This window comes from Phacochoerus africanus, chromosome 1 (assembly GCF_016906955.1).
Source record: "Phacochoerus africanus isolate WHEZ1 chromosome 1, ROS_Pafr_v1, whole genome shotgun sequence".
NCBI classification, from domain to species: Eukaryota; Metazoa; Chordata; class Mammalia; order Artiodactyla; family Suidae; genus Phacochoerus; species Phacochoerus africanus.
Window position 1 is genome coordinate 208057149 of NC_062544.1, and position 25763 is coordinate 208082911.

The 25763-nt window shown below is 40.4% G+C and overlaps 1 protein-coding gene across 1 annotated transcript; it reads right to left on the reverse strand.

Annotated features, from left to right (window-relative positions):
• Positions 1 to 339: 339 nt before the first annotated feature.
• Positions 340 to 18507, reverse strand: CLDN1 (claudin 1). Its single transcript, XM_047788769.1, has 4 exons — positions 18057 to 18507; positions 7727 to 7891; positions 5336 to 5420; positions 340 to 2959 (listed from the first exon to the last, which is right to left on the reverse strand). The coding sequence occupies exons 1-4, from the start codon at positions 18277 to 18279 to the stop codon at positions 2797 to 2799; spliced, it is 636 nt and encodes a 211-aa protein (XP_047644725.1). The 5' UTR covers positions 18280 to 18507; the 3' UTR covers positions 340 to 2796.
• Positions 18508 to 25763: the final 7256 nt, after the last annotated feature.

Genomic DNA, 25763 nt, shown 5'->3' on the forward strand with positions numbered 1-25763 from the left:
AAGAATGATTTCAAAAACAATAATGGATTCCTAGGTCTCCTTCTCTCTTCCGGCTTGTGAGGAGCACAACCACCTCAGCTTTTGAAATGATTTACAGTTGGCTGTTTTATCATTTGGTCATTTGTTGTAGCATGTCCTCTTTCTGGGGATGAGGAAATGGAAGTCACTTCTGACCTTCTCTCCTGTCACCACCCTTGGAGAGAAAAGAGGGCATTCCAGTGGGTGGCGTCACTCAAGTACTTGACAGATGGCCCAGAGGCAACACAGCTCTTTCCCAGGGACACTTAGTGAGTCAGATCCTATCCCAATCTTGAAATAAATGATTAACAAAACAAAAGATTTATTTTATATTAAAAAAACACAATTTATTGAAAAAGAGTAATGCTTTATACAAATTCCTATTACAAAACCCCCAAAACATCTATTTGTTTGTTTCCAGGTAAGGTAGCAGAGTACAAAAATATCAAAATCAGATAAATTCTGTTAACAATTTTGTTGGCCACCTTGGATGATAGATTTCTTTTTTGAGTCTAGCCACTAGTAACCACATGTATTTTTGCCCATCATTAGGATCTATGTAGGTAGCAGAGATTCTTTAAATTATACATTCCAGGGGCATAGACTTCAGGTTTGGAAGACACACTGAAATTGACTGGGTTCAAATCCTAAAATGCATCCCTTTGGATGACTTCCTCTACATGCTTTCACTATGAATTCCATCCCCAAACTACCTAGTCTAGCAGTGATAGCTGCCAGCTAATAGCAACACCTCTGATGACACCACTTAACAGATATTCATTCGCCTTGTCTACCCTCACAAGGTAATACAATTCAACAAATCTTCCATTCTTTGCTTTACCAACACTTACACTTCTATTTAACCCATTACATCTGCAAGCTTGTCCTAGGTCAAGTCTGCATTCCTGAAAGGAGAAAAGCTTAGCCACAAAAGGCATCAGGCCATGCTGACTGAAGAAGACTAAGACTGCTCTAGAAACCTTTTCAGTTAGTTAGCTGAATCTCACTTGAGTATCTCTTCACTTGAGAGGCTGGTTAAGGCAAGAAACCCATTTCTTAAGTGTTCTCTCTTTTCAGTCGTTTGAAAAATAATCCACAACCTAGGCACTTAAATTCCTTAATTCTTTCCCCTCATACATATTTTTCACCTTACAAAACTGTATTAACCTGTATCCTTTCTCATTGGATCCCCACAACAGCCCTGTGAGGTAGGCAGGTCAGGAATTACAATCCTCTTTTTATAAATGAAGCAATCTAGGGCAACCAAGTGCCTTGCCCAAACTGACACAGTAATTGATAGCACCAAGGCTCAAATCAGACCCTGAAGTCAACACCCTTTCCGTGACATCATCTTGCTCAAGTGAAGGAGCGTTTTCCACAGACTGGAAAGCTCCGAGCAATTGTTAAAATGGAACAGAGCACCAACAACGTGGTGGCCACAGCTCTAAGGAAGGAAGTGGGCCTGTGGAGAAAGGAAGGTGCTGAATGATGTGAAGGCCTGTGTGTAGTTTGGTTCAACGACTTCTTAATAGACAATTTAGCAAATAAAAACACGACTTAGGCATATTTCATGTTCAAAGAATGAGCATAATATCAACTAATTAATACTTACACCACTCTACCAGCTGGTTAAGTATCATTATCTCAATTTGACAGATGGGAAAGAGGAGAAAAATGAAGTGACTTGCTTACAGCTACAGAGAGAATATTTGTCATCAGATTATCTGCAGAAAGCCTAGCACTTCATTCAGACAAACAGGCCACCCCTTTCTGGGAAGAGGTAAACTATATGACAAAACAACACAGTTGAGGAAGGAAGAAAACAGGTTATTTGGGAGGATATACAACTGCGAAAAGTAGCTCAAAAAAATCCAATCAATAGAATTGTGTTACAACACCTGAAAGCAGCACACAGCTCCTCAATGGGACAAATATTTTCAAAGCAAACAAGCATGTTAGAGGTCAGAGTACAGGGAGCATATGGGGGGAAGGTCAACAGGAATGTATCATCTGCTCACACACAAAGATCTGCTGCTCAAACTCTAATTTTTTAAGTCTTACTGACTTTAGGAATCAACCTGTATGCATATAAAATGTATTATCAGACTCAAGAGTTAAGCCTAACCTCACAAAAAAACAAATAAATGCATGAAGAAGGACTGACTGATGACAAAGCAAGTGCTGTAAGAGCATAGTAACAAAAAAATAATATGACATAAGCATATGTGAAGAACTGAAATAATTCATATTTGGTAGCGTAGGTCAGGTCTTCTGTGAAAGACACTAAAAGCTGACGAAGGAGGTAAATGATATTTGACCCATTATATATGTGCAGATAAAAATGAAGAGAAAAATACCAAATAAACTACTTATTTAATCAACAGAATTAAATATATTTTTTCTTTTTTAGGTATATTTTAAGTATGCTTATGCCAACATAAAGAGAATAAGAGCTTTTACTAATTTTTTATAGAAAAAACATGTATATGTACATATCTATATATATTTAAGGACCGCCCTCTCCCCACATTCGAGATGATTACTCAGTGGGAAGCAGTAATACACATGGAAATGGCTTCCCTCCTGTATTGAGGAAAGGAGATAAAATAAGACCATGTCATTTTTAGCAATGGGTATTTTAAAAAATAATGGGTTTTTTTTGGTTATACCACAGTTCAGACTCTAACAGTCAAAAGTCGAAGATCTCAATATCAATGACAGTATTTCAATGTCCATTTTCTGGTTGTTCCCACACGGTTTTGTCCTTTTGATTCTGTGTCACACGTAGTCTTTCCCACTGGAAGGTGAAGGTTTTGGATAGGGCCTTGGTGTTGGGTAAGATGTTGTTTTTCGGGGACAGGAGCAGCAAAGTAGGGCACCTCCCAGAAGGCAGAGAGAAGCAGCAGCCCAGCCAGTGAAGAGAGCCTGACCAAATTCATATCTAAAGAGATAAGACAATGCATTTGCTTAATCAATGAATCATGGGAAACTTTTTAAATAAAATTAAGGAACAAAATCACTATCATACTCACTATATTTTTTCTCCCACAATCCCCTTAAATTTTGTCAAGTATATTAAAGCTTGTGAACATGTACACGTGAGAATGTTTACAATGCAGTTGTTGGGAATTTGCAATAGTAGTTCAGGCAATGTGGTCCCCAGAACCGGGTTAGTTACACAAATGTTTCCAAAGAATTTTCCATGTGTAGGAAACTTGTAAAGCATGTTTGCCTACTTTTAGAAGTTGGGTTTGGGCCCTGGTTTGTTCCTGGGCTAGAACTTAATGTGTCAGGCTATCATCAAGTAGCAATCACAGTCCATAAACTGCTAGAGTGTGATGGAGACTATTTGAATTTTCAATAGTTAATCCCTGGTACCTATAAACACTGAAATCTGAAATGTACGGTTTTGTGACAAAGACTCCTAAAAAGCCCAGAAATCATTCTAGATTAAGTTGACCCATGTGGATGTATTAAGTTATACTCCTGGGACAAGATCTGTGGCTGAGGGTGGGCAGTAAGGATAGAGAGGAGTGGATTTAGTTATAAGGCCTGGGTTTGCATCCTCTCAACTCTCAACTGCTGAATGGTGGGCTAGTAACTGCACCTCTCAACCTCAGCTTTTCTTAAAGTAGGACAATACCATCTGCCTCACCTTCAGGATCCTGTAAGACAATGTAAACGAGTGTACAGAGCCTAGCCATTCATAAAGCGCTTTCATATCTACTACTGGTAACATTTTAGCCTACTGCCCTCCAGCAGCTTGTCTCTACATGGTAGATCTTACTGGGTGGGTTCCAACACAATCATTGCACTATGTGTCCTCCTATACGTGGGTGATTATATAAAAAGCAGCACACCTTATCTCTCCACCACTGGGATTTTTCCTCCATTCATCTTAGAACTCAACAAACAATAATTACATCTAAACAACCTGGCTCTGAAGGTAGTTATTAGGCTTTAAAGATGTGAACACAGTGAGACAAAGAGCCTTGTCTTTGATGAAAGAGTGTCATTACCTGAGAGCCAAGTGTCAGCCCTTTAACTTGCACAACTGGCAACATTAAGAAGGACAGCCTTTGTAAAGTTGTTTTTATGGTTGTGATGAAACACAAAATTTCAAAATGGTAACTTTTTTTTTATAAATAAACTGTTTTTTTCCTAAATAAGATTAAACTGTTAGGATGAAGTATTATTTATTTATTAACTTTTTTAGGGCTGCACCTGTGGCATATGGAAGTTCCCGGGCTAGGGGTCAAACTGGAGCTACAACTGCTGGGCTACACCACAGCCACAGCAACATAGGATCCTAGTGGAGTCTGCAACCCACACCACAGCTCATCAATGCTGGGTCCTTAACCCACCAAATGGGGCCAGGGATCAAACCTGCATCCTCATGGATACTAGTTGGGTTCGTTACTGCTGAGCCACAATGGGAACTCCTATTTATTTATTTATTTATTTATTTTTGGCCATGCTCACTGCATGGGGAAGTTCCCAGGCCAGGGGTCAAATCCATGCAATAGCAATGACTTGAGCCAAGGTAGTGACAATGTTGGATCCTTAACCCACTAGGTCACCAGGGAATAGCAGGAATGAAGTATTATTTGTTAACCTTTAAATTAGTACTATTTTTTTGATCAGCCATAAACTGTGTAATAATAGTAATTACACAAGTTTCAGATAATCACGATTAAGTGTACATATCAGCATATACTGCAAAAATGAAATTTCAAATATATTAGTATCTATATTAATATCTTAAGAAGTTAAAATACAAAAAAAGGTGTTTCATACATTTGGAAAGTACACAGTTTGGAACCTTTCTACTTTGAGGTTTGTTTTGTCATCTATATAGGCTGTTTTTTTTTTTCTTTTTTGCCATTTCTTGGGCTGCTCCCGTGGCATATGGAGGTTCCCAGGCTAGGGGTCGAATTGGAGCTGTAGCTGCCGGCCTACGCCAGAGCCACAGCAACACCAGATCCGAGCTGCATCTGCAACCTACACCACAGCTCACAGCAACTCCAGATCCTTAACCCACTGAGCAAGGCCAGGGATCGAACCCGCAACCTCATGGTTCCTAGTTGGATTCGTTAACCACTGAGCCATGACAGGAACTCCTATATAGGCTGTTAAAGCAATTATCAAAATCATTTTAACATGAGTCACAGTCCAAATTATTTTCAAGTTTGACAGAAAGTTCCATAAAATTCTGCATAGCAAATCAGGGAAGCTGTAGCACTAACTGGACTTTGCAGAACACAAAAAAAGGGTATTTTCTCAGAGAAAAAACTATTTAACACATGGATAGCATTACCTGGCATTGACTGGGGTCATGGGGTCATAGAAGTCTTGAACAACTCTGTTACCATACCATGCTGTGGCAACTAAGATAGCCAGACCTACAGAAATTCGAAACAAAACACTGTTAATCACTATGGAACACTGAACATAAATATAGTTCATTTATAAGTATTTTACAAAAATGAAATCTCACCAGTAATGCTAGACTTTTTTTTTTTTTAAGGTTGCGCCTGCGCCATATGGAGATTCCCAGGCCAGGGGTCAAATCAGACGTAGTCGCCGGTCTACACCACAGCCACAACGCCAGATCCGAGCCGATTCTGCAACCTATACTACAGCTTACAGTGACACTGGATTCTTAACCCACTGATCGAGGCCAGGGATTTGAACCCGCAACCTCCTGGTTACTAGTAGGATTCATTTCCACTGTATCACAGTGGGAACTCCTAGACTTTTTAAATTTAGTCCATTTTAATTCAGATGACTTTAGGGAGATTAGAGGTTCAGATATAATTTATTCTAAGTATTCTCTAAAGGCAGACAAAAATATTAGGTTGGAGTTAGGCATAGTTTATACTGTTCATGTTGTCATTCACTTATAGTTCAAGGTCACGGGCATAAATGACACTCCTGGAAACAGTTCAGCAGGTTCATGTCATTTAAGATCTCTTTCAAATTTATGGTTTTACATCAGTGTACTAAACTACTTTTGATAAAGCCAAAGTTGTTAGCATTATGTCTAGTTGCTTACACAAGGGAAGATGAACACCCTTCTACATTCCTCTTGACCAAAACTCAAAATTTACATTTCTGAATGATCAAAATGAAAGGAAATAGCTGGATAGCAGGGATGAGCAGGACCTGTCTCAGAATGGACCATCCTATTGCCCCACTGGCCGGATGTATCAGGCATTGCCTTGAGATTGCTGAGGTGCCACATCAGATCAACACATGCAGCACACTCTCTCAATTTCTCATGCTTTTTGCATTTCAGTAATGCCAGAGAAACTTCTTAGCAAAACAATCCACTCTGTCCTTTACAATATCTCAAAAATTCTCTTATCCAAAGAAATTCAATGACTTCTTTTTATAGTCATTCTAAAAATTCATCAATTTGGACTCATTAAACATTTCTATGCTATCTCTCTTACCCCTTCCTCCCATTAAAAAAAAAAAAAAAAAGTGGTCCCATCTAATTGCCCCTGATACTTGAAAGAAAACACTACTGCTTTTGGCTGCTCAAGGAGAACACGAGAATGCTCTGGAACTTGCAACTCACACTCCCTAGGAAGTCCCTGAAACTATGGGAGTGATGGATGGGAGTTACCAGAAGGCAAAAGAGTTCTGCGCAATAAGTTGATTCATAGCCTTTGATGTAAAATAAAACTATTGGGAATAAAATGCTATCTGTGCTTTTTCTGACAGGAGTAATTTGAATAAACTTTAATCAAACCTTTAGCAAAGGCACAGGCACTCTTCCTTCATTATTGATGAAATTTGCATACTTTTATTGAAGAGAAAATGAGAAAAATATCTAATTCTATTTTTTTCTAGTGGTAGATTATATCATTGTTGTCATTTTCAAATACAATAGACTACCATACACAGTATATAGAGTGGTCTATTTCAAAACGATAGACAACTACTTACATAATCTATAATAGTCTATTGTTTTATATATACACAATTTTATATACACACACTATCTGATTTAAGATAAATCATACTTTAAGGCTTTATAAATGAATTGTCCATGTCTTCTTCTTGCTCTCATTTTCTCAAAGCTCACACATCTAATTCCTTAATCAACATTTAAATAAAGCAATAAATACATATTTCTTTTTTTTTTAGGACCACACTTGTGGCATGTGGAAGTTCCAAGGCTAGGGGGTCAAATCGGATCTGCAGGTGCCAGCCCACACCACGGCCTCTCCGCTGTGAGCATAGATCTCAAATTTTCATGTAAAAGCCAGCTGGACTTAAGGTTTCTATGTCTTCAGATTTTAAAGGAAATTAATTCAAACAATGCAAGGGCAACAAGTCCAACATAACCTAAGGAAACAAAAAACTAGATCTTGTTTGTTTGTTTTGTTTTTTTCATATTGTTTTGTTTTTTAGAGAGGTAGCTGTGGCATATGGAAGTTCCCAGGCTAGGGGCTGAATTGGAACTTCAGCTGCCAGTTAAGCACCACAGCCACAGCAACACCAGATCCAAGACACATCTGCAACCTAAAGTGGAGGCTCCCCAACCCACTGAACAAGGCCAGGGAACAAACCCACATCCTCATGGATACTAGTCAGATTCATTTCTGCCTGTGCCACAATGGGAATCCCCCAGAAACTAGGTGTTAATCCATGCCATCTGGAGTTTAATAAGATCTAAAGGAGACAGAGCCTCTCTTACCTGAAATAAGAAAGATCACTCCCCCAATGACAGCCATCCGCATCTTCTGCACCTCATCATCTTCCATGCACTTCATACACTTCATGCCAACAGTGGCCACAAAGATGGCTATTAGTCCCAGCAGGATGCCAATCACCATCAAGGCACGGGTTGCTTGCAAAGTGCCTGGAGGAAAACATGTTAGAACATGTAAAAATCATGCCTAGATCAAAAGAGAGAAGTGATAGAAGACCAAGTATATTTCAACACCACATGGAAGAAAGAAAATATAATTAGGAGTCAGGAGGCCCCAGTGCTAGTAATGTTTCTGCAGATAAACAATACAGTTTCTCCCCTAGAAAAACAAACACCTAGTGACTGATGAGTAAGAATCCCTCCAGTTCTAACATTTTATATTTTCAACATTAAATTCGAAATCCTCTGAAAAAATAATTAATGATCTGGTTGAATAAGCTTAGCATAACTAATACATTTTCAGTCCTTACTAGTGGAGTATTTAGAGTATTTTATTTCTGAAATAACAGTCATGTGTTATCCCTAATGTTAAACCATTTATAATTAAAATGGTTTACAATATATTCTGGTAATAGTCAATAACTTTATGCTCCAGTCTTCAAGCTGCAGAAAATCCGGGTGAGTGGATTTGGAAGATAAGAAATGAATTTCTCAGGAGTTCCCATTGTGGCTCAGCAGAAACAAATCTGACTAGCATCCATGAAGACAATCCCCGGCCTTGCTCAGTGGGTTAAGGACCCGGCATTACCATGAGCTGTGGTGTAGGTTGCAGATGCAGCTCTGATCTGGCGTTGCTGTGGCTGTGGTGTGGGCCAGCAGCTATAGCTCTGATCTGACCCCTAGCCTGGAAAACTCCATGTGCTACAGGTGTGGCCCTAAAAAGGCAAAAAAGAAAGAAAGAAATGAATTTCTCATAGATTATCATGGCTGGATAAGCAACATTTTTGTATTTCCAGTGAAGGGTGTTAGGGTGGGGGTTAGGAATACCATTTTCTTAGAACAAAACAAAATAACCTTTGAGATGCTATTTTGAAATACAGCAGGTTTGTATTCATTTTTAAAACTATTTAAACTACCATGCAGTAAAGTAGCAGACAATAATTCAATGTAGTATTTCTCAGAATTCCATTAATCTTCTAAGGTCCTGTTGTCATTAGTGCACCAAGTCATACTCAGTTACATACAGTGAGATATAAGAGATTTATGCCCATACATTTCTTAAAGAATAAAAACAAGATACTATCACTCTGGCATGAAAGGGACGTTCAAAGAAAAAATTAGCTGAAACCATGCTAGCTGGATGAGTTTAATTCTAGATTTATTTCCTCCTTCAAATAAAGATCATCATCTCTTTGATGGTGTTAACATGAGACAAATATTTTTGCAAATATAAGTGTAATTTACATGTAACAAACCCTGCTATCTTGGGTAAGCTACTTATTATTCCTAGGGTCCATGTTTCTATTATGCAAAGTGTAAATGATGGTATCTCTTATCAGGAAGTTGGAACAATTGACTTCTTGCTGACCTTCAAAAGTGGCTGACAGGATGGAAAGGTTTTGTATCTCACTATCTAATTTAGACCTGGACTCAGTGTCAATATTTTTCTTGGTTGAGAACTTAGGCTACAAATCACAGTTAACACTAAAGATTTCTAAAACATCATTCAATTTTAACTTATTAATATTTCCACCTTTGCCATTACCAGGCAATCTAGGATAAAAATCATAAAACTCTTTCTGAGAAGTATCGAAGGTATTTTTTTTAATTGTATTTGAGAGATATTTGGGAATGCAAAATAAATTTTACTTAATTTAATGAAGAAATAAACCCCAGGCACTCCCATGCTCCCCTATGAGGTCCACTTCCCCACAAACGTGTGTGGGCAAGGGGGCACCTTACCCACAGATTTATTGTGAGATTCCAGGGCGGTATAAGAACTCCTGCATCAAAACACATGTTTCACGGACCATGGGTTTACCAGGAACTAGAGCTGCTTATGAGAGTATTGTGAAACTTCTTCCTTGGAATCACAAACCACACTGTAGCATGAAGCAGAAAGTACCAAGGACTCCACAGTTATGGCACGTCCTTCCTCCTGATTTACCAACAGTTTTTACCAAGACGATCACTGCTTAGAAGGAAAATGAAAAATAAAATAACTAAGCTCTTGTACATAAAGATTTCAGATAGGATCCTAACTTCTTTCTACTCCAAAAGAAAGCATTTCAGGCAAAGGAACCCTGGAAGAGGAGATGGTGAAAGTCATAAAGATGATCCACATGCCTGGAGGACAGACTGACCGCCTGTTCATTTGCCTGAGACTCTCTTGGCTTAAAACTACAAGACCTGGAGTTCCCGTTGTGGCTCAGAAGTTAATGAACCCTACTAGTATCCATGAGGTTGCGGGTTCGATCTCTGGCCTTGCTCAGTGGGTTAAGGATCTGGCACTGCAGTGAGCTGTCATGAGGGTCTGGCATTACTGTGGCTGTGGTGTAGGCCAGCAGCTACAGCTCTGATTCAGCCCTTAGCCTGGGAACCTCCATATGCCGTGAGTGCGGCCCTAAAAAGACAAAAAAAAAAAAAAACCCACACAAAAAACTACAAGACCTGCCTTCTGAGAAGGTCCTCAATCCTGGACAAACTGGGATAGCTGGTTACTACCAGGCAGGAGGCATTTACCATACAGGACTTTGCAAGCTAGGTTAAGAGGTTTGGAGTTTATGCTAAGTGTAATCAGAAGTCACTGGAGGAGTTCCCGTCATGGTGCAGTGGTTAACGAATCCGACTAGGAACCATGAGGTTGCGGGTTCGGTCCCTGCCCTTGCTCAGTGGGTTAAGGATCCGGAGTTGCCGTGAGCTGTGGTGTAGGTTGCATACGCGGCTCGGATCCCGCGTTGCTGTGGCTCTGGTGTAGGCCGGTGGCCACAGCTCCGATTCAACCCCTAGCCTGGGAACCTCCACATGCCACGGGAGCGGCCCAAGAAATAGCAACAACAACAACAAAAGACAAAAAAAAAAAAAAAAAAAAGAAGTCACTGGAGAATTTAAGGACAGGTGACAGGATTTTTACCCTCTGCTTTCCAATGATGGTGCTTCAAGTACGTACAGCCTCTTACATCTCTCAACCACTTTCTACTTTCCATAAAGCCCAGTTTTCCAACCTTTTATTCACCCCTTTGGCTGCATTTTCTGATCTTTAAGTCTCCCACTTTGTTTGAATCGTAGGGCCCCAAACCAGGCCCAGCTTCTGTAATAATCATTCTGATATGTACTTCATGTAAAAACAGCAGGCCACAAGCCCAGCAGGTCTGAGCACTTGGATCACAAAGTATGTTTTAGGAAGAGTCGGCTGGGCCCCCATCTCCTGTGTCAGGCTTGTGTAAAACCACCCAGGCAAGCGAGCACACAGAACAGCCCCTCCAGGGCTCCACCTGCACTTACCTGGAATGATCTCATCTTTACCTTCTTCATCCCGAGGTTTGCCCCCCTTTCAGTTCTCAAAGAAAAGGCATTTAATCCATGCCCCATCTTACTCTTTCCACTACTTTTCCAAAATTTCTAAGGGAGAGGGAACAGATATTTCTTTTTGTTTGCTGTAAACCCCAGTATGCATTATTTCTTTATAGAATAATGTAGCTCTTGCATAATGTGCAAACAATGGAGAAAATGGAAAAAAAAAAGCTATACTCAGGAATCATGTAAATCACATAGAGCAAGGGGATCATGTTTCATTCTTAAAAATCTGATAAAGCAGTAGTGTTATTTTGTAAAGCAATATGCTTTTCACTTATGTCCTGACATCCACTGGTTTATGAAATGTCTTTGGATTTTACAATGCTAGATGGGCATCAAACACAAAATTGCATCTTGCATTATTGGAGACATTTGGATGGATTTTAACTATTACGATATGTGGTAGCGGAGGAGAATGAAAAAATACCAAAAAAGGGGTGAGAATCATAACAACATGAAAACTCAGTTGGGTATACGTAATGGTGGATTGCAAATCAAAATAAGCAAGTGTTGTGTTACAAATTATGAGGGTTTTCTATGTGGATAAAATCTAAAGTGTCATGTTACAAGTTATGAGGGTTTTCTGTGTGGATAAAATCTAAAGTGTTGTGTTACAAGTTATGAGGGGTTTCTATGTGGTTTTAAGCTGGAACCAGATCCTTCAAGTTAATGTCTTATGGAAGCCTTTTAAGTCAAAGATCTAAACTATGGAATTGTGAGGCCCTTGAGGACTTGGGCCAAATATTTGTTCATATTACCATATAAAGCATTAAGAACAGTATCTCTATTTAACATATCTTCATCCTTTAAAATTTAAGTTTGAACACATCTTTATCCTTTAAAAATTCTTTTATGATAGGTAAAAATACTCATTTGCTAAGCTTCATCTTTGAAATAATTCTGAGAAACACCTTCCTGGAAAGCCTATGAATACCAAAACCTTGGTACAGAGAGCCAGATCTAGTTTAGCTCATTAAAACTACAAACTCATTTAGGGAGAAAAAATTAATACTTTTTGTTTAACCCCATATACTTTTTAAATGTTCTAAAATTTAAAATTATGCATCTAATGAGCTTCCAAGATGAAGCTTTTCTTGGTTGGAACACTTTGACTGGCAGAGCAGAGAAGGTGCAAAATGTTTGAAAACTATAAAATGTTTGAGACCAGAATGGGTAAACAGCAAGGTCCTACTGTACAGCACAGGGAACTATATCCAATTGCCTGGGAGAGACCATGATGGAAAATAATATTAAAAAAAAAAAAAAGTATATGGAGTTCCCGTCGTGGCTCAGTGATTAACGAATCCGACTAGGAACCATGAGGTTGCGGGTTCGATCCCTGGCCTCACTCAGTGGGTTAAGGATCTGGCATTGCCACGAGCTGTGGTGTAGGTTGCAGACGTGGCTCGGATCCCACGTTTCTGTGGCTGTGGTGTAGGCTGGTGGCTGCAGCTCCTATTTGACCCCTCGCCCGGGAATCTCCATATGCCGTGGGAGTGGCCCAAGAAATGGCAAAAAGACAAAAAAAAAAAAATATATATATATACATGTATGACTAAGTCACTTTGCTGTAGAGCAGAAATTGGCACAACATTGGAAATCAACTATGCTTTAATTTTAAAAAAGTATATTTTAGACCAGAGAGATATGTTACGCCTTGAATTATTAACTCTGAGTTGGTCTGCTTCGATTAAATCCAGAAGCAAATATGTTCCTTTCTGGTCCATTAAATTAGCAGATACCTCTGCAATATTATTATCACTGACTAGAGTTGTCTGTGGAGAAAATGGTTAGCAAACATTCAAAAAGTTACACTATTGTTTCTCATCATTATTCAGCAGTATGTGGAGAAGGCAGTCTTTTAATTATACTTAGCTAGACTGATAATCTTGAGATTAAAGACTCCCTAAGGAGTTCTTAACCACTTGCAATCTGAAAGTATAATTTGAAAACACACTTACAAAGATCTCTACTTATAAGACAAAAATGAATTAGAAGTTACTGATCTACTACAGTGAAGTTAATCACCATAAGCGCCGAAAGACAAGCAGAGGCAAGTCAGTGGAATTTTTTTTTTTCCTGAGGCGTTTCTAAAGTCTTACTACACAAACAGCAGAATCTCCTTTAAATACCTGGCATTGTTCATGCCACTTACTAGCCATATTACTTACTATATTATTAACCCATGTACTATATATCATAAGTCGATTTTAATTATTATATATGTATCCTCACATGGTCCCTCTTTGCGTCAGTAGTTGCTTAGTAAGTATTGGGCAGATAAAGAAACTGACCACTAGGAAAAAAATCCCTCTCTTCTCCTCTGCAATTAAATGATTTCATCAGAGAAGGTCACAGAACTATATTCTCATGACTTCTTCACTTATTAAATCTTCCACTTTTTACTCAAGTTCAAAGTTTCTCAAACGTTCTCCTTGGTAGCATTTCCATTTTATTGCTGGATAAACTGGGGGCCACTGGGTGTGACCTCAGGACTCCAGCACAGTCAATATCTGTGGTCTGGGATGAGGCAAGACTCACTACTTTTCAGGATGCCCTGAGCAGTCTTGCTCTCTTCTTTTGTTTCTTAGATTGTCACATGATTAAATGCATATTTTTATGTCACCTCTGTGCCATTGACTCATCACCTCAATCAAGGAAAACCTGAACTCTGTCACTTGCTTGTCTCCTTTCCATTACTGAAATTAGTAACAAAGAATGTTGGTGATAGAAGGAATCAACAACACCGGCACTTTATCAATCATCTTGGCTGCATCCCTGGCATACAAGATAGGGCCTGGCTCATGTTTGGTGAATGGACGAATGAGTCACGAGCTCATCTGCCCATACCTCCCACTCTGCCCTATTTTACATGTGGGGAAACCACAGCCCAGAGAGATTGAGTTTCTCACTATTATAGCCATGGCGAGTTTGTGCAAAACCAGAATAAGAATTGGGAACTCAATGGGAGTTCCCATTGTGGCACGGTGGAAATGGATCCGACTAGTTAACCATGAGGTTGCGGGTTCCATCCCTGGCTTTGCTCAGTGGGTTAAGGATCCGGCATTGCCGTGAACTGTGGTGTAGGTGGCAGACATGGCTCAGATCCAGTGTTGCTGTGGCTGTGGTGTAGGCCAGCAGCTGTAGCTCTGATTTGACCCCTAGCCTGGGAACTTCCATATGCCAGGTGTGTGGCCCTAAAAAGCAAAAAAAAAAAAAAAAAAAAAAAACCAAAAACAAAAACAGAAACAAAACCCCAAAGATTTGGGAACTCAAGCCCCGGTATGGGTTTTGACTTTCATTATTCAAGAATCAGAATTAATTCCTGAAATAGATTTGAACACCCATGGCCCCATGAACACCCTTGGTTCAGCAGGCATAATACAGTCTAGGAAAGTATAAGCAGGTGCCCTCCTCTCTGCCTATGCTTCAAAGACTGTCCAAGTCAGTGATTTCGTTCTTTGATTGAGCCTGACATCATGGTGAGAGTGCTGGGAAACTTCACCAACGACCAATACTCATTAAAGCACACCTACACACATGTGGATTCATGCAAAGCAAGTTGAACAGGCTAGAGGAGGTTATAAACAAATTACAAAATCCCAAGGCTAGATGAGACTTAGAGAGAGTCCAGCCTAACCTCCCATTTGTCTGAGGCTTGGATTTTCCCTATAACATTCCTTCAAAATGCTTATTTATTCCTCCACTTACACACCTCCCACTACGCAACCTCCTGGGGCAACCCAGTCTTTGGAAAGCTCTAGCTATTAAAGTCAAGCCAGAAGAAGCAATTAACTAAGCACATGAAATAGGCACTAGCTTGCCAAAAGTTTGAGAATTGGATCAAAACAAGGCAGGATGTACAGTTTAATCAAGAAAAGTCTACTGCAATTTGACCTGGCACTCTTTTTTTTGTTTGTTTTTTTGGTATATTACAGCTATCAGTCATCAGTGTCAATAAACATCACATACTTGGATGGAAGTGAGATCATCTCAACCATAGTAAAACCACAGTCCTCAGTGTAAGATTTGTTTCTCCAGGAAGTTCCTCACTTACATTTTCATACACTGCTTTGCAAGATCCACCTCAGAAAGTCCTGCTGTATCTTATTTCCTACACTGGCTGAAGCACACTGTATCCCTTAGACACTGTCATGTGCTTTTTATAGCTGACTCTGGTTAGAGCAGGGGAGAAAGAGCTTTTAACACATCCAGTGCTATAATCTTGATAAATTCTCAAATCTGGGCCCTCAGTTGCCAAGTGGGCTCACTAGCAAAGAGAATGATACAATTTCAATAAATGTCTAGCGAAGCTTTTCACCTAAAAGCACGTCACGGAATGCAACTTTTGTAAGGAACACTACTTATATGTACAGATAATCCTGTTCAACTAACTCTAGATGTCACGGGACTGTACCAAAACCAGCCAATGAGTCACCTCCTCAGGTCTCTACACTAGGTGGGCATGAGCTCTACCATCCAGGTGTAGAAACAGAGATAGGTCGGTTCTCTGGGCTCCAACCAAAGGCATCTAGTGAATCACTGGCAGGTAGGGGAGGGTACCTGTGAGTCAAGACTCCCTCTTCTGGGAATCAGTTTTGAGAAAAAGGTCTTGGCCCTACCTTGGATAAACTCTGGCTTTAACCAAAACAAAAAGAGGAATTTGATCTGGAGTTTAAAGATATTCATGTGGAAGAAATCTCCAAAATGTATATGGGGGGTGGTATTGTTTAGTTCCACAGCTTTAAAAATTGTAACAGCTACATTAACTAGAAATGACAATAAAAAAGTGTCAATAAATGACAATAAAACAATACTTTATCATGTGTAGGGATGACCTGTTTTGAATATTTACAACATGGATTAATTGGATTTTATCTGATAATTTACGGAAGTTAAAAGGAAACCTATCTCAACATGTGACAATGAACTATTTTGATTAGAGGAACCAGAGACTGAAATTGCCCTTAGAAACATATCCACCTGTCAGTTTCTCAAAATGACATCCACAAATGCCTGACACAATTCCTTACATGTATTTATCTCTCCATGGGGGAGAGTCAATGACTATACAAAGGAGTACACCTATTATACTCCTTATATTTGGCCTAAAGAAATCCTAATATGGGAAATTTGAAAAGCCGAAAATAACAACACTAAAAAGCCCCATGTGTACACTGACTAACCAAATTCCACAGGTACTCAAGGGGCTTAAACGGATTTGGAACAGATTTAACACCTCTGAAGTACATAGCTTTTCACAAAACCATATTCAGGAGATAGACAAAGCAACTGAAGTAAACCTGGGCCATGATAACAGCGCTTCCAGGTATCACACAAAGGGGACAGGCTTGCTTATCTAGGCAAAGGCTAAGGAAGCTTTTCTTCCAGTTAGTTTCAAGGCATGGAAGACACCAGGTTCAGGAAAACTAATGTTATATCTCAAGGAAGACACTCCAGCCATGAATTGTTACTATCAAAGTAAGTAGGGATTTCATGAGTTTCTGACAGGGCTCTCAAAAACTTTTGTTTGAAAAAAATAATAAAAGGAAAAAAAAGCCATCTTGTCACCTGTCTCTCTCACATCCTTAGGACTATTTCTCTCTACATAATCCATTTCAACTTGACAGAAGTAAGAAGCCAACATCTGCTACACAGCAACTCCTTTGTGGAAGACAGAAACTTAAACAAGACCTGGCCTCTGTCTCCTGACACCTGCACTCATCAGCTGGGTCTCCTTTGAGGCATTTGTCTTTAGCGCCTCAATTTTTTATTTTTATTTTTTGCTTTTTAGGGCCACACCTGCAGCACATGGAAGTTCCCAGGCTGAGAGTCAAATCTAAGCTGCAGCTGCTGGCCTACACCACAGCCACAGGCAATGCCGGATCCTTAACCCACTGAGCAAGGTCAGGGATCCAACTCGAATCCTCATGGATAACAACTGGGTTCAGTACCGAAGAGCCACGATGGGAACGCCTAGTGCCTCGTTCTTGCCTTCATATTAGTAGAAGGGAGGTTGTTTAGAACTTTTCTTTCTCATCCTCCTTTTTCCATAGGCCACCAATCTTCACTTGCTAAAATAACACTACACCTCTGCCTCCTCTGAAGACCCCTGGCTTGAAAGCTAAACCCTTCTGGGGAATCTTAAAAGACTTCTTCAATGATTCATGGGAGGGGATGCCTAGGGGCCTCCTTCCTTTACTAGATCTTAAAAATCAAAAGAATCAAAAGATTCAAACTAAACTCTGAGCAGAATACGCTAGGTTGAGACAATCTATGTCGGAATGCGATTTTTCCCAGGAAAACAAACTAAAGATAGATTAAAAAATGTATTTAATAACTTTGGGATTATCTATTTAATTTTATAAACTTGAGAAGCTACCAGGCTCCAAACTTTTCACGGCTTACCATTTTCCTGTCCCAACCATAGTTTTTCAACTCCTTATACAGAATTTTAGCATGTCCAGGGGAGGCCTAAGAGCTCAAGTTCAAGTTTGGCTTCACTTGCTCAAATGCCACCCCACTGTCAGGGGCATATAAGATGAAATCACACCTGGAAGAGGAGGAAAGTATCACCCAGAGAGCTAGAGGAAAATCTAGAGCTTGGTTGTGGGCCTCTTTTTCTCCAAACCACAGATCTCTTCACTTCCAGCACAGGATAAGAAGACTCGATCCACCGAACGTTGACAGACACGTAATTACGCAACAGAATCCTAAAGAGTAGCCACTACTCCAAAACGGAGTCACTAGGGGGTTGGGATCCCTGGGTCCCGGCTGCGGGAGTGGGGAATGCACTCACTGTTCAGATTCAGCAAGGAGTCGAAGACTTTGCACTGGATCTGCCCGGTGCTCTGCGACGCGCAGGACATCCACAGCCCCTCGTAGATGGCCTGGGCCGTCACAATGTTGTCACCAGCGTAGGAGTAAATCTTCCACTGAGGCAGTGCGGTGCTGACGATGGAGCCGATCCAGCCCAGGAAGGCCAGGATGAAGCCCAGCAGCTGCAGCCCCGCGTTGGCCATAGCTCTGGCTCAAGGGCCGCAGGTGCACAAGGCGGAGTTTGCAGGTGCGCACCCGGGACTCCCGGGGGTGGCGGAGCCGCGCGGAGGAAGTTACTGCGCCGAGCTCGGCTCCCTGCGCCGCAGCTGGAGATGCGAGGGGTGCAGGTCTAGGGCCGGGTGGGCGCTGAAGTTGAGAAGCAAGAAGCTGTTGCTGCTGCTCCCGGGTCGGGACTGAGACGCGGAGCCACTGGGCGCCGCAATTTAAAGCAGCCAAGGCGCAGCGCCCCCTGACGGTTTCAGGGCGGCTGGCTGGGAAGCGAGAGGGAGAGCCGTAGCTGGGGATGGCCCACGCGCTGGTGGCTGGAAGGTCCCGCCCACGATGTGGGGACACCCCGAGAAGGGTAAGATACGCAGGGTCCAGTGCTCACTTCCTTTCACTTCTCTCCTCGCTCTTTCCCTCTGTGAGCCTTCCCAGACGTTCCATTCATTCAATCTACATTTATCCATAAATTACTATATATGTCTAAACACTAAAAATGCATCAAGATAAAAAATAGAGACTTCAAGAGACGCAGTTTCATTTTAAACTTTTTTTTTTTCACTTTCTGATTCAAAAGCGTTTCCTATCTCTCTCCACCCCTTTTCCCTCCCTCACAAACACTTCCCTCCCTTTTGTTCAGCCTCCTCCCCTTTCTCCTTTCCTCCCTCTGCCCCCTTCTTCCCTTCATGTTCTCTCCTAGAATCATACACTTCTGCAAGGGTTGTAAGAAATCTTTATACTTTATGGATTAGGAAACTGAGACCCAGAGAGGGCATGCAATTTTCATATGCTCACACAGCCATTGAGTAGCATATCCAGAACTTGGTTTTCAGCCCACTTTGCTTCATAAGACATCCCACCTTGACCAAAATATATATCCTTTTATCAATTATCATCCTTATGCAAATGAAGCCTACCCTCTCCAACTTCCCCGCTCCTCACAACACACACGCACCCACGCACTCACGCACACACACACACCCAGCCTCTTTCCCACAGCAGTGTGTGGGAATGCAGAGCAATGATTCATTTCATTCTCAGATCAGAGGGACCTGGACAATGCCCCCTCCCCCCACCCAAAGAGTGTTTCATTAATGAATGATAATATGCTATTCATGATGAATATGCTATTCATCAAAGGGGACAGCATCTAAAAAGCACCCTCTCCCCCAGTAGGAAAAGGACTGCGATTTAGGAAGTCCAGGTTCTGGCTCCAGTTTTGTAGTGACTGGCTATGGCCAACGCCTTAGGTTTGACTCTAGTTCAGCCTTTAGTTTCCCTTTATGGGTCTCCAAGGCTTCCTTCTTTGTAGTTACTTAGAAATGTACCTTAGGTGCTGTGGTTTGGAATAATTAAAATGTTTTCCCAACTGCTTTGTGTCTGTGGTGTGAATGTGGTGGAAGGAGAGGTTTCTATGGTTTTCATTAAAAACAGAAGCACCTCAGAAAGACAAGCTCAGGAGAAAACAAGATGTGCTCCAATACTTCCTATGGCGGCTGCCAGTTTGTAATGAGGAGGGAATGTGTACAAAAAAGTTCATAATGTGAATGAGAGGAGTGAAAAAAATCTCTTCCATTTGCGGGATGTTGGTAATGGGGGAGGCTGTGCACAGGTAGGTTGAGGGGAATATGGGAGTCTTTGCACGTTCTGCTTAATTTGTGAACCTAAAATTACACTAAAAAAAAAAAACTATAAAAAAGCAAAAAAGGAAAAATAAAAACCTTACCACCCTGACTTCCACCTGGCTATCTCCATATGCCTTTTGAAAATTTAAACCCAAAGAACAGGTCTGCCTGGCGGGTTAAAACATGAGCTGAAAGAAGAGATTTAATTTCTAGTAAGCAAGATTATAACAAATAGGTGCCATCCCTTATCTGAAAGCCTCCCTAGACAACCGCCACACCTCGAAGGGTCACAGGCAGCTCTGTAGGGCAGGACCACATCCAGGTTGAGTCCTCAGGGCCCAGGCTTAGTTAGTAATTCATTCTAGGTCCACATGGATGTTCCTGTGGATGAGGATACTTCCTCCTCCACACCTGAAAATTAATGAAGATGAAGAGGTATGGATGAAAAGGTCTCATTCACATTTGATTTATTTATTCCCTGGGATTTTTTAGCTCAGAGGAGATTCTCAGAAATAGACCATCACCATGGGAATCAAATAGTCTTATCTGTTTTGTTCCAGTCAATTCAGAATGAAAAACATTTAAAATGTTTTTCTTTGTTGTTCAGATTAGATAAATGAAGATAAGATTTGAGCTCAATGAATGTACTTGTACCCAGGCCCTTTTAATCTGCATTAGGATCTGTTTTTATCAACCTACAATTGTCAGGGAATTAGAGGACTGAACTCTGTGGTCAGTAGGCTCCTTGTTTTTGTTTTGTTTTTATTCCAGGTCTGTGTGAGGCTGATTATTTCATTGCCCACAGCCACTTTTGTGAGGCTGCGGTGGAGGCTGTTTACTCCACTGTGATCCATGCCCATCTCTGGCATTCCTAATCCTGTCTAGTTTTCTGTCCTTCTCTCAGAGCAGATAGGTGAGATAATGGCTCAGCATAAATCCATCAACCAAAGAGGAAAAACAACTTCAGACATTGGCCTTTAAAATATATAAAGTATAAACAATAGAGACAGCACTGTGACCAAGACCTTTCTAGAAAGGCCAATGATAGTGTGGCAACATCCTGACCAGCTGAGTAGGAAAACCTGCTATGTACTGTCAGACAAATGACTTCCTTTCTCTTTCTCAGTTTCCCTATCAATAGGAGTTAGGAATTGGCTTCTAAAAGTTTACCCAAGTCTAACGCTTTATGACTCTAAGTAATAATAGCTGATACTATAGGGTAACACACAGTCCTCACCAAATATTGTGCTCAAGGTTTATAGGCACCATCTCTTCTGTGAAGGTGACAGAGACACAGAGATGTCAGGTCACTTTCCCAGGATTAGATTTGGTAAATGGCCATACTGAGATTCTGGACTCTACACTTTCACCCTGGAGTATATGCCTTTAAGCACTGTCCTAGGAGACTTCACATGTGAACCAGATCAATTGAGATCTTTTAGGGATTAGAAGTCCTTATCATGTGTTTCTCCCTCCAGTGAGATATTCCACACTGTGACTGACCTCCTGTTCTTTGCTGTCTCTTCCCAACCTCTGCTGCTACACTAAGATTCTACATCTGGGGGATCCAGAATCATGTGGGGAAGGTCTTGCTGCTGAGAAGAGGAGTGTGGGTGAAATCAGCATGTAGCCTGCTGATTTGCTCCATAAGTGACTGATGCTTGAGCTCAGCCATGATCCTGAGAAACAGGAATAAGTACAAGACATACACAGAGAGATGAAAGTAAAGGGGAGACAAAGGGTGACAGGAGAGAGTATAGATAAAGAAATAATCCTGAGAGGCAGAATGGTAAATTCTCAGAAATGGTGACTGATGAGATTACAAAAGACTTTGGGAGGCAAATATTTCATTCAGTGACAAGGTGTGTTGCTATCAACTTTTCAGGCCTTCTCTAGTTGTAAAAGCAGAATGGATGAATACATTTGTAAGTAAGCAATTAACTGCATAATTATTTAGGGCTCAAGAGAGGATTGGAGTACAAATGTGAAAGTTTAACATGAATTCTAGCATGAGAATATAAAGATTATTAAGACTAAAAACCCTGGGTGCTTGCCTGACTTTTATTAAGACTAAAACCCCTGGGTGCTTAACTATTACTTAAAATAGGTCTTTCAATACCTTTGGAGTTTTTGAGAAAGTAAAGGGGTATAAGTGGCTTAAAGCATAACATTTTGAATCCTAGTTCAATCATTTCCTAGTGAAATAACTCTGGAAATTTTATGTAATATATTTGAGCCTTAGACTTCTCCTCTTTTAAATAAGTAAAACCCTACTTCATCATGCTGTGATGATTAAGCAACTTAATAAGTACTCATTACTTAGAACAGTAGTTAGTACGTGGTAAGCACGATATGGTGCTTATTATTATTTCAAACAGAACAGATATATTTAATTTGCTAACTCTACCATTTACAGATGATTCTCACATTTGCTCAGAAAGACTCTTTTCTTGTCTTTTTTTTTTCTACCAGAATCCCAGTTAATATCATGTTTAAATCATAGTGATGGGATAGGAACTGTATCTAACAGGAAGATAAAATTTTTTGTTCAAAAATCCAAAAGGCAGTAATGAGAAGGATGAGGGCTTTATAGGAGATTTCTAAGCCTCTTCTTCTGGTCCTGGCCAGTTTTCCCCTCCAAGTCCTGTGTCCTGCCTGCAGCTAAGGCTAAAGACCAAGAACCTCTTTGTGAGAAGGGATGGGACAAGAACAGAGGGAGGGTGGAGCTGTGGTGCCAAGTGACTCTGCAGATCAGCATGGTTTTCAGAGGGCTAGGTGGGAAAATTCTGGCTTAAGATTTGTATTAAGTTTCTGTCTTCCTATCATGTGGACATAAATTTCCCCCTTAGACTCTCCTCTCAGCTCCCAGCTAGCAGATCTATCTACTTAGGAAAGAGGGAAAACAAATGGAGTTTTACCATACAAATCTAGTCTTTGAATCATAAAAAATTACTTTGAAGCAAGGTGGCGAAGAGTTGTTCACTTACTTTATCCCTTTGCTTGTGTTCTGTTTATGGGAAGGTTTCCTTTTAAACATTTGAGATGTTAGAAACACACCACTAATTTGGTCATTAAGAATCAAAAGGTCAGGGGTTCCTGTCATGGCGCCGTAGTTAACTAATCTGACTGTGAACCATGAGGTTGCAGGTTCGATCCCTGGCCTTGCTCAGTGGGTTAAGGACCCGGGGTTGCCTTGAGCTGTGGTGTAGGTCACAGATGCGGCTTGGATCCCGTGTTGCTGCGGCTGTGGTGTAGGCCAGAGGCTATAGCTCTGATTCGACCCCTAGCCTGGGAACCTCCATATGCTGCGAGAGTGGCCCTAGAAAAGGCAAAAAGACCAAAAAAAAAAAAAAGAGAGAGAGAGAAAGAAAGAAAAAGAAAAAAGAATCAAAAGGTCAAATTATGACATTTTTTTTTGCATTTACATTCATGCATTAGTAACACTAACTGTATTAAGCAGGATTCTCCAGAGAAACAGAACCAATAGGAAGATAGGTAGATAGATCCCTGTATTAAACATGATGTTAGACAAGTTATATATATATATATTAATAAAACTATATATAAAAAACTAGTATATGTTATAATATATATTACATATACTTATATAATATATATTTATATAATATATATTTATTTATAATATATAAAAACTACTATATATGTTATAATATATTATTATATACATAGAAAGAGGTAAATATTTATTTTAAATAATTACTTATTCTTTTTTTTGAAGAATGGCTCATGAAATTGTGAAAGCCACTAAGTCTGAAATTTGTGGAGCAGACCAGCAGGCTGGAGACTCAGGTAAGAAAGCATTTGGATCTTAAGCCCCAAATCTTGCATTCTGGAGGAGAATTCTTTTGTTTTCCCCCTTGAAATTTCACTCTTTGGTCTTAAGGTCTTCAACTGATTAGATGAGGCCCACCACATTATATACAATTATGTTTTACTCAAAGTCCAGTGATTTAAATGTTATTCACACCTAAAAAATACCTTAACATCAACATCTATACTAGTGCTTGACCAAACAATTGTCCAAGCACTAGACATGTGGAGACATAAAAGTAACCATCATACTAACTAAGGCTTACTGTTCATTTACATCCTAAGAGCTTCATTTGTATGAAGTCAGTACTCAAAAGCAAGCCAGTGAGTTAGGAATTGGTCACAGCAGTTGAGGAAACTGAGGCCCAGATAGGTAAAGTAGTTTTTCCCATTGCACAGCTGGTAAAGAGCAAGGTCAGCATCCAAACTCAGTACATGTGGTCCTGAGGCAGAGAGCTTACATGGTAGCTTGAACTAACCTGAAGCACACACTTATGTTCCACTACCTTTGTGAACCTCCAAGCCGCCCATACTGACTGACCCCTCAATAAGTCCCCAAACCAGAGTCCTACCAGAGTGAATAATAGGTGTCCAGTAAGTGTTGGGTAATTAAGCAAATGAGTGAACAGATGGATGGACTGATGAAGAAAGAATCTCTAATCATTAGGAGGGATCCGAAGCACTGCCACACAGTGTGAGTAAAATCAGTTTGTTTGTTTGTTTGTCTTTTTAGGGCCGCACTGGAGGCTTATGGAGGTTCCCAGACTAGGGGTTGAATCAGAGCTGTGGCCACCAGCCTACACCACTGCCACAGCAATGTGGGATCTGAGTTATGTCTGCAACCTACACCACAGCTCATGACACCATGGATCCTTAACCCCCCGAGTGATGCCACGGATGAAACCCGAGTCCTCATGGATACTTTTTGGGTTCGTTAACCATTGAGCCACGATGGGAACTCCCCTAAAATCAGTTTTGATTCTCACAGAAATCATGGTTTTTGTGGTGGTGGGAAGAGCCAACCAAAAATAAGTAGCAGTGTGATAAAGATGATAATTTGTAATACCTTAGTCTTTGGAATAAGACAGAATTGAGGTATGATATTGCTTTCTCCATGCAGAAGACATGATACTGGATAAGTTGGTTAATTTCTTCACACCTCTCTTTCCCCATCTATAAAATAAAATAAATATATGCAACTCACAGTATTGGGAGAAGCAAGTGAAATGAATTGAGATTGTATCTGTGGAATGCTGAGCTCTGTACCCAGAATGTGGATAGTGTTTGATCAATGATAGCGGTACTGTAAGAATCTGGGTGAGTTTCCCAAAGCCAGAGAATAGAGGATGGTAAGCAGCCTATGATTTCATCAGGTTGAACTAAGTATTTGAACGAAACGCCCAGCTACATAAAGGAGAGAACATTTTAGACAAAGGGAAGCATTTATACCAAAATGTAGAGCTAGAAACAGATGAGCTGCATCTCATATTTGGCTTGAAGATGCATTTTGTTTGAACTTCCCAGTAATTTTCCAAAAATTAACTTTGAAAAATTAGAAGATCGCTGTTAAAATCTAGAGTCTGATCAAAACGAGATGGCCATACTCTGCAGTGCTAGGTGGGTTCTCTGTTTTCCCATTTCTCCATAGTGTCTATTTATTCTTTGTTCACTTATGTTACTGCTCTAGATCCTGTAGGCTAGTGATGTTACTGTACACATAGAAAGTGCATGTAGTAAGTAGTTAACAGGACTTTCATTCTGAGCTAAGGAGTGTGAGCTTTATCATGTCCTAAGCAATAAGGATTGGTCACAGGAATATACTACTACCATGTAATCAAGCAATCCCACTCCTGGGCATATATCCAGACAGAACTACAATTCAAAATGATACATGCACCCATAAGTTCATAGCAGCACTATTCATAATAGCCAAGACATGGAAACAACCTAAATGTCCATCTACAGATGAATAGATTAAAAAGATGTGGAACATATATGCAATGGAATAC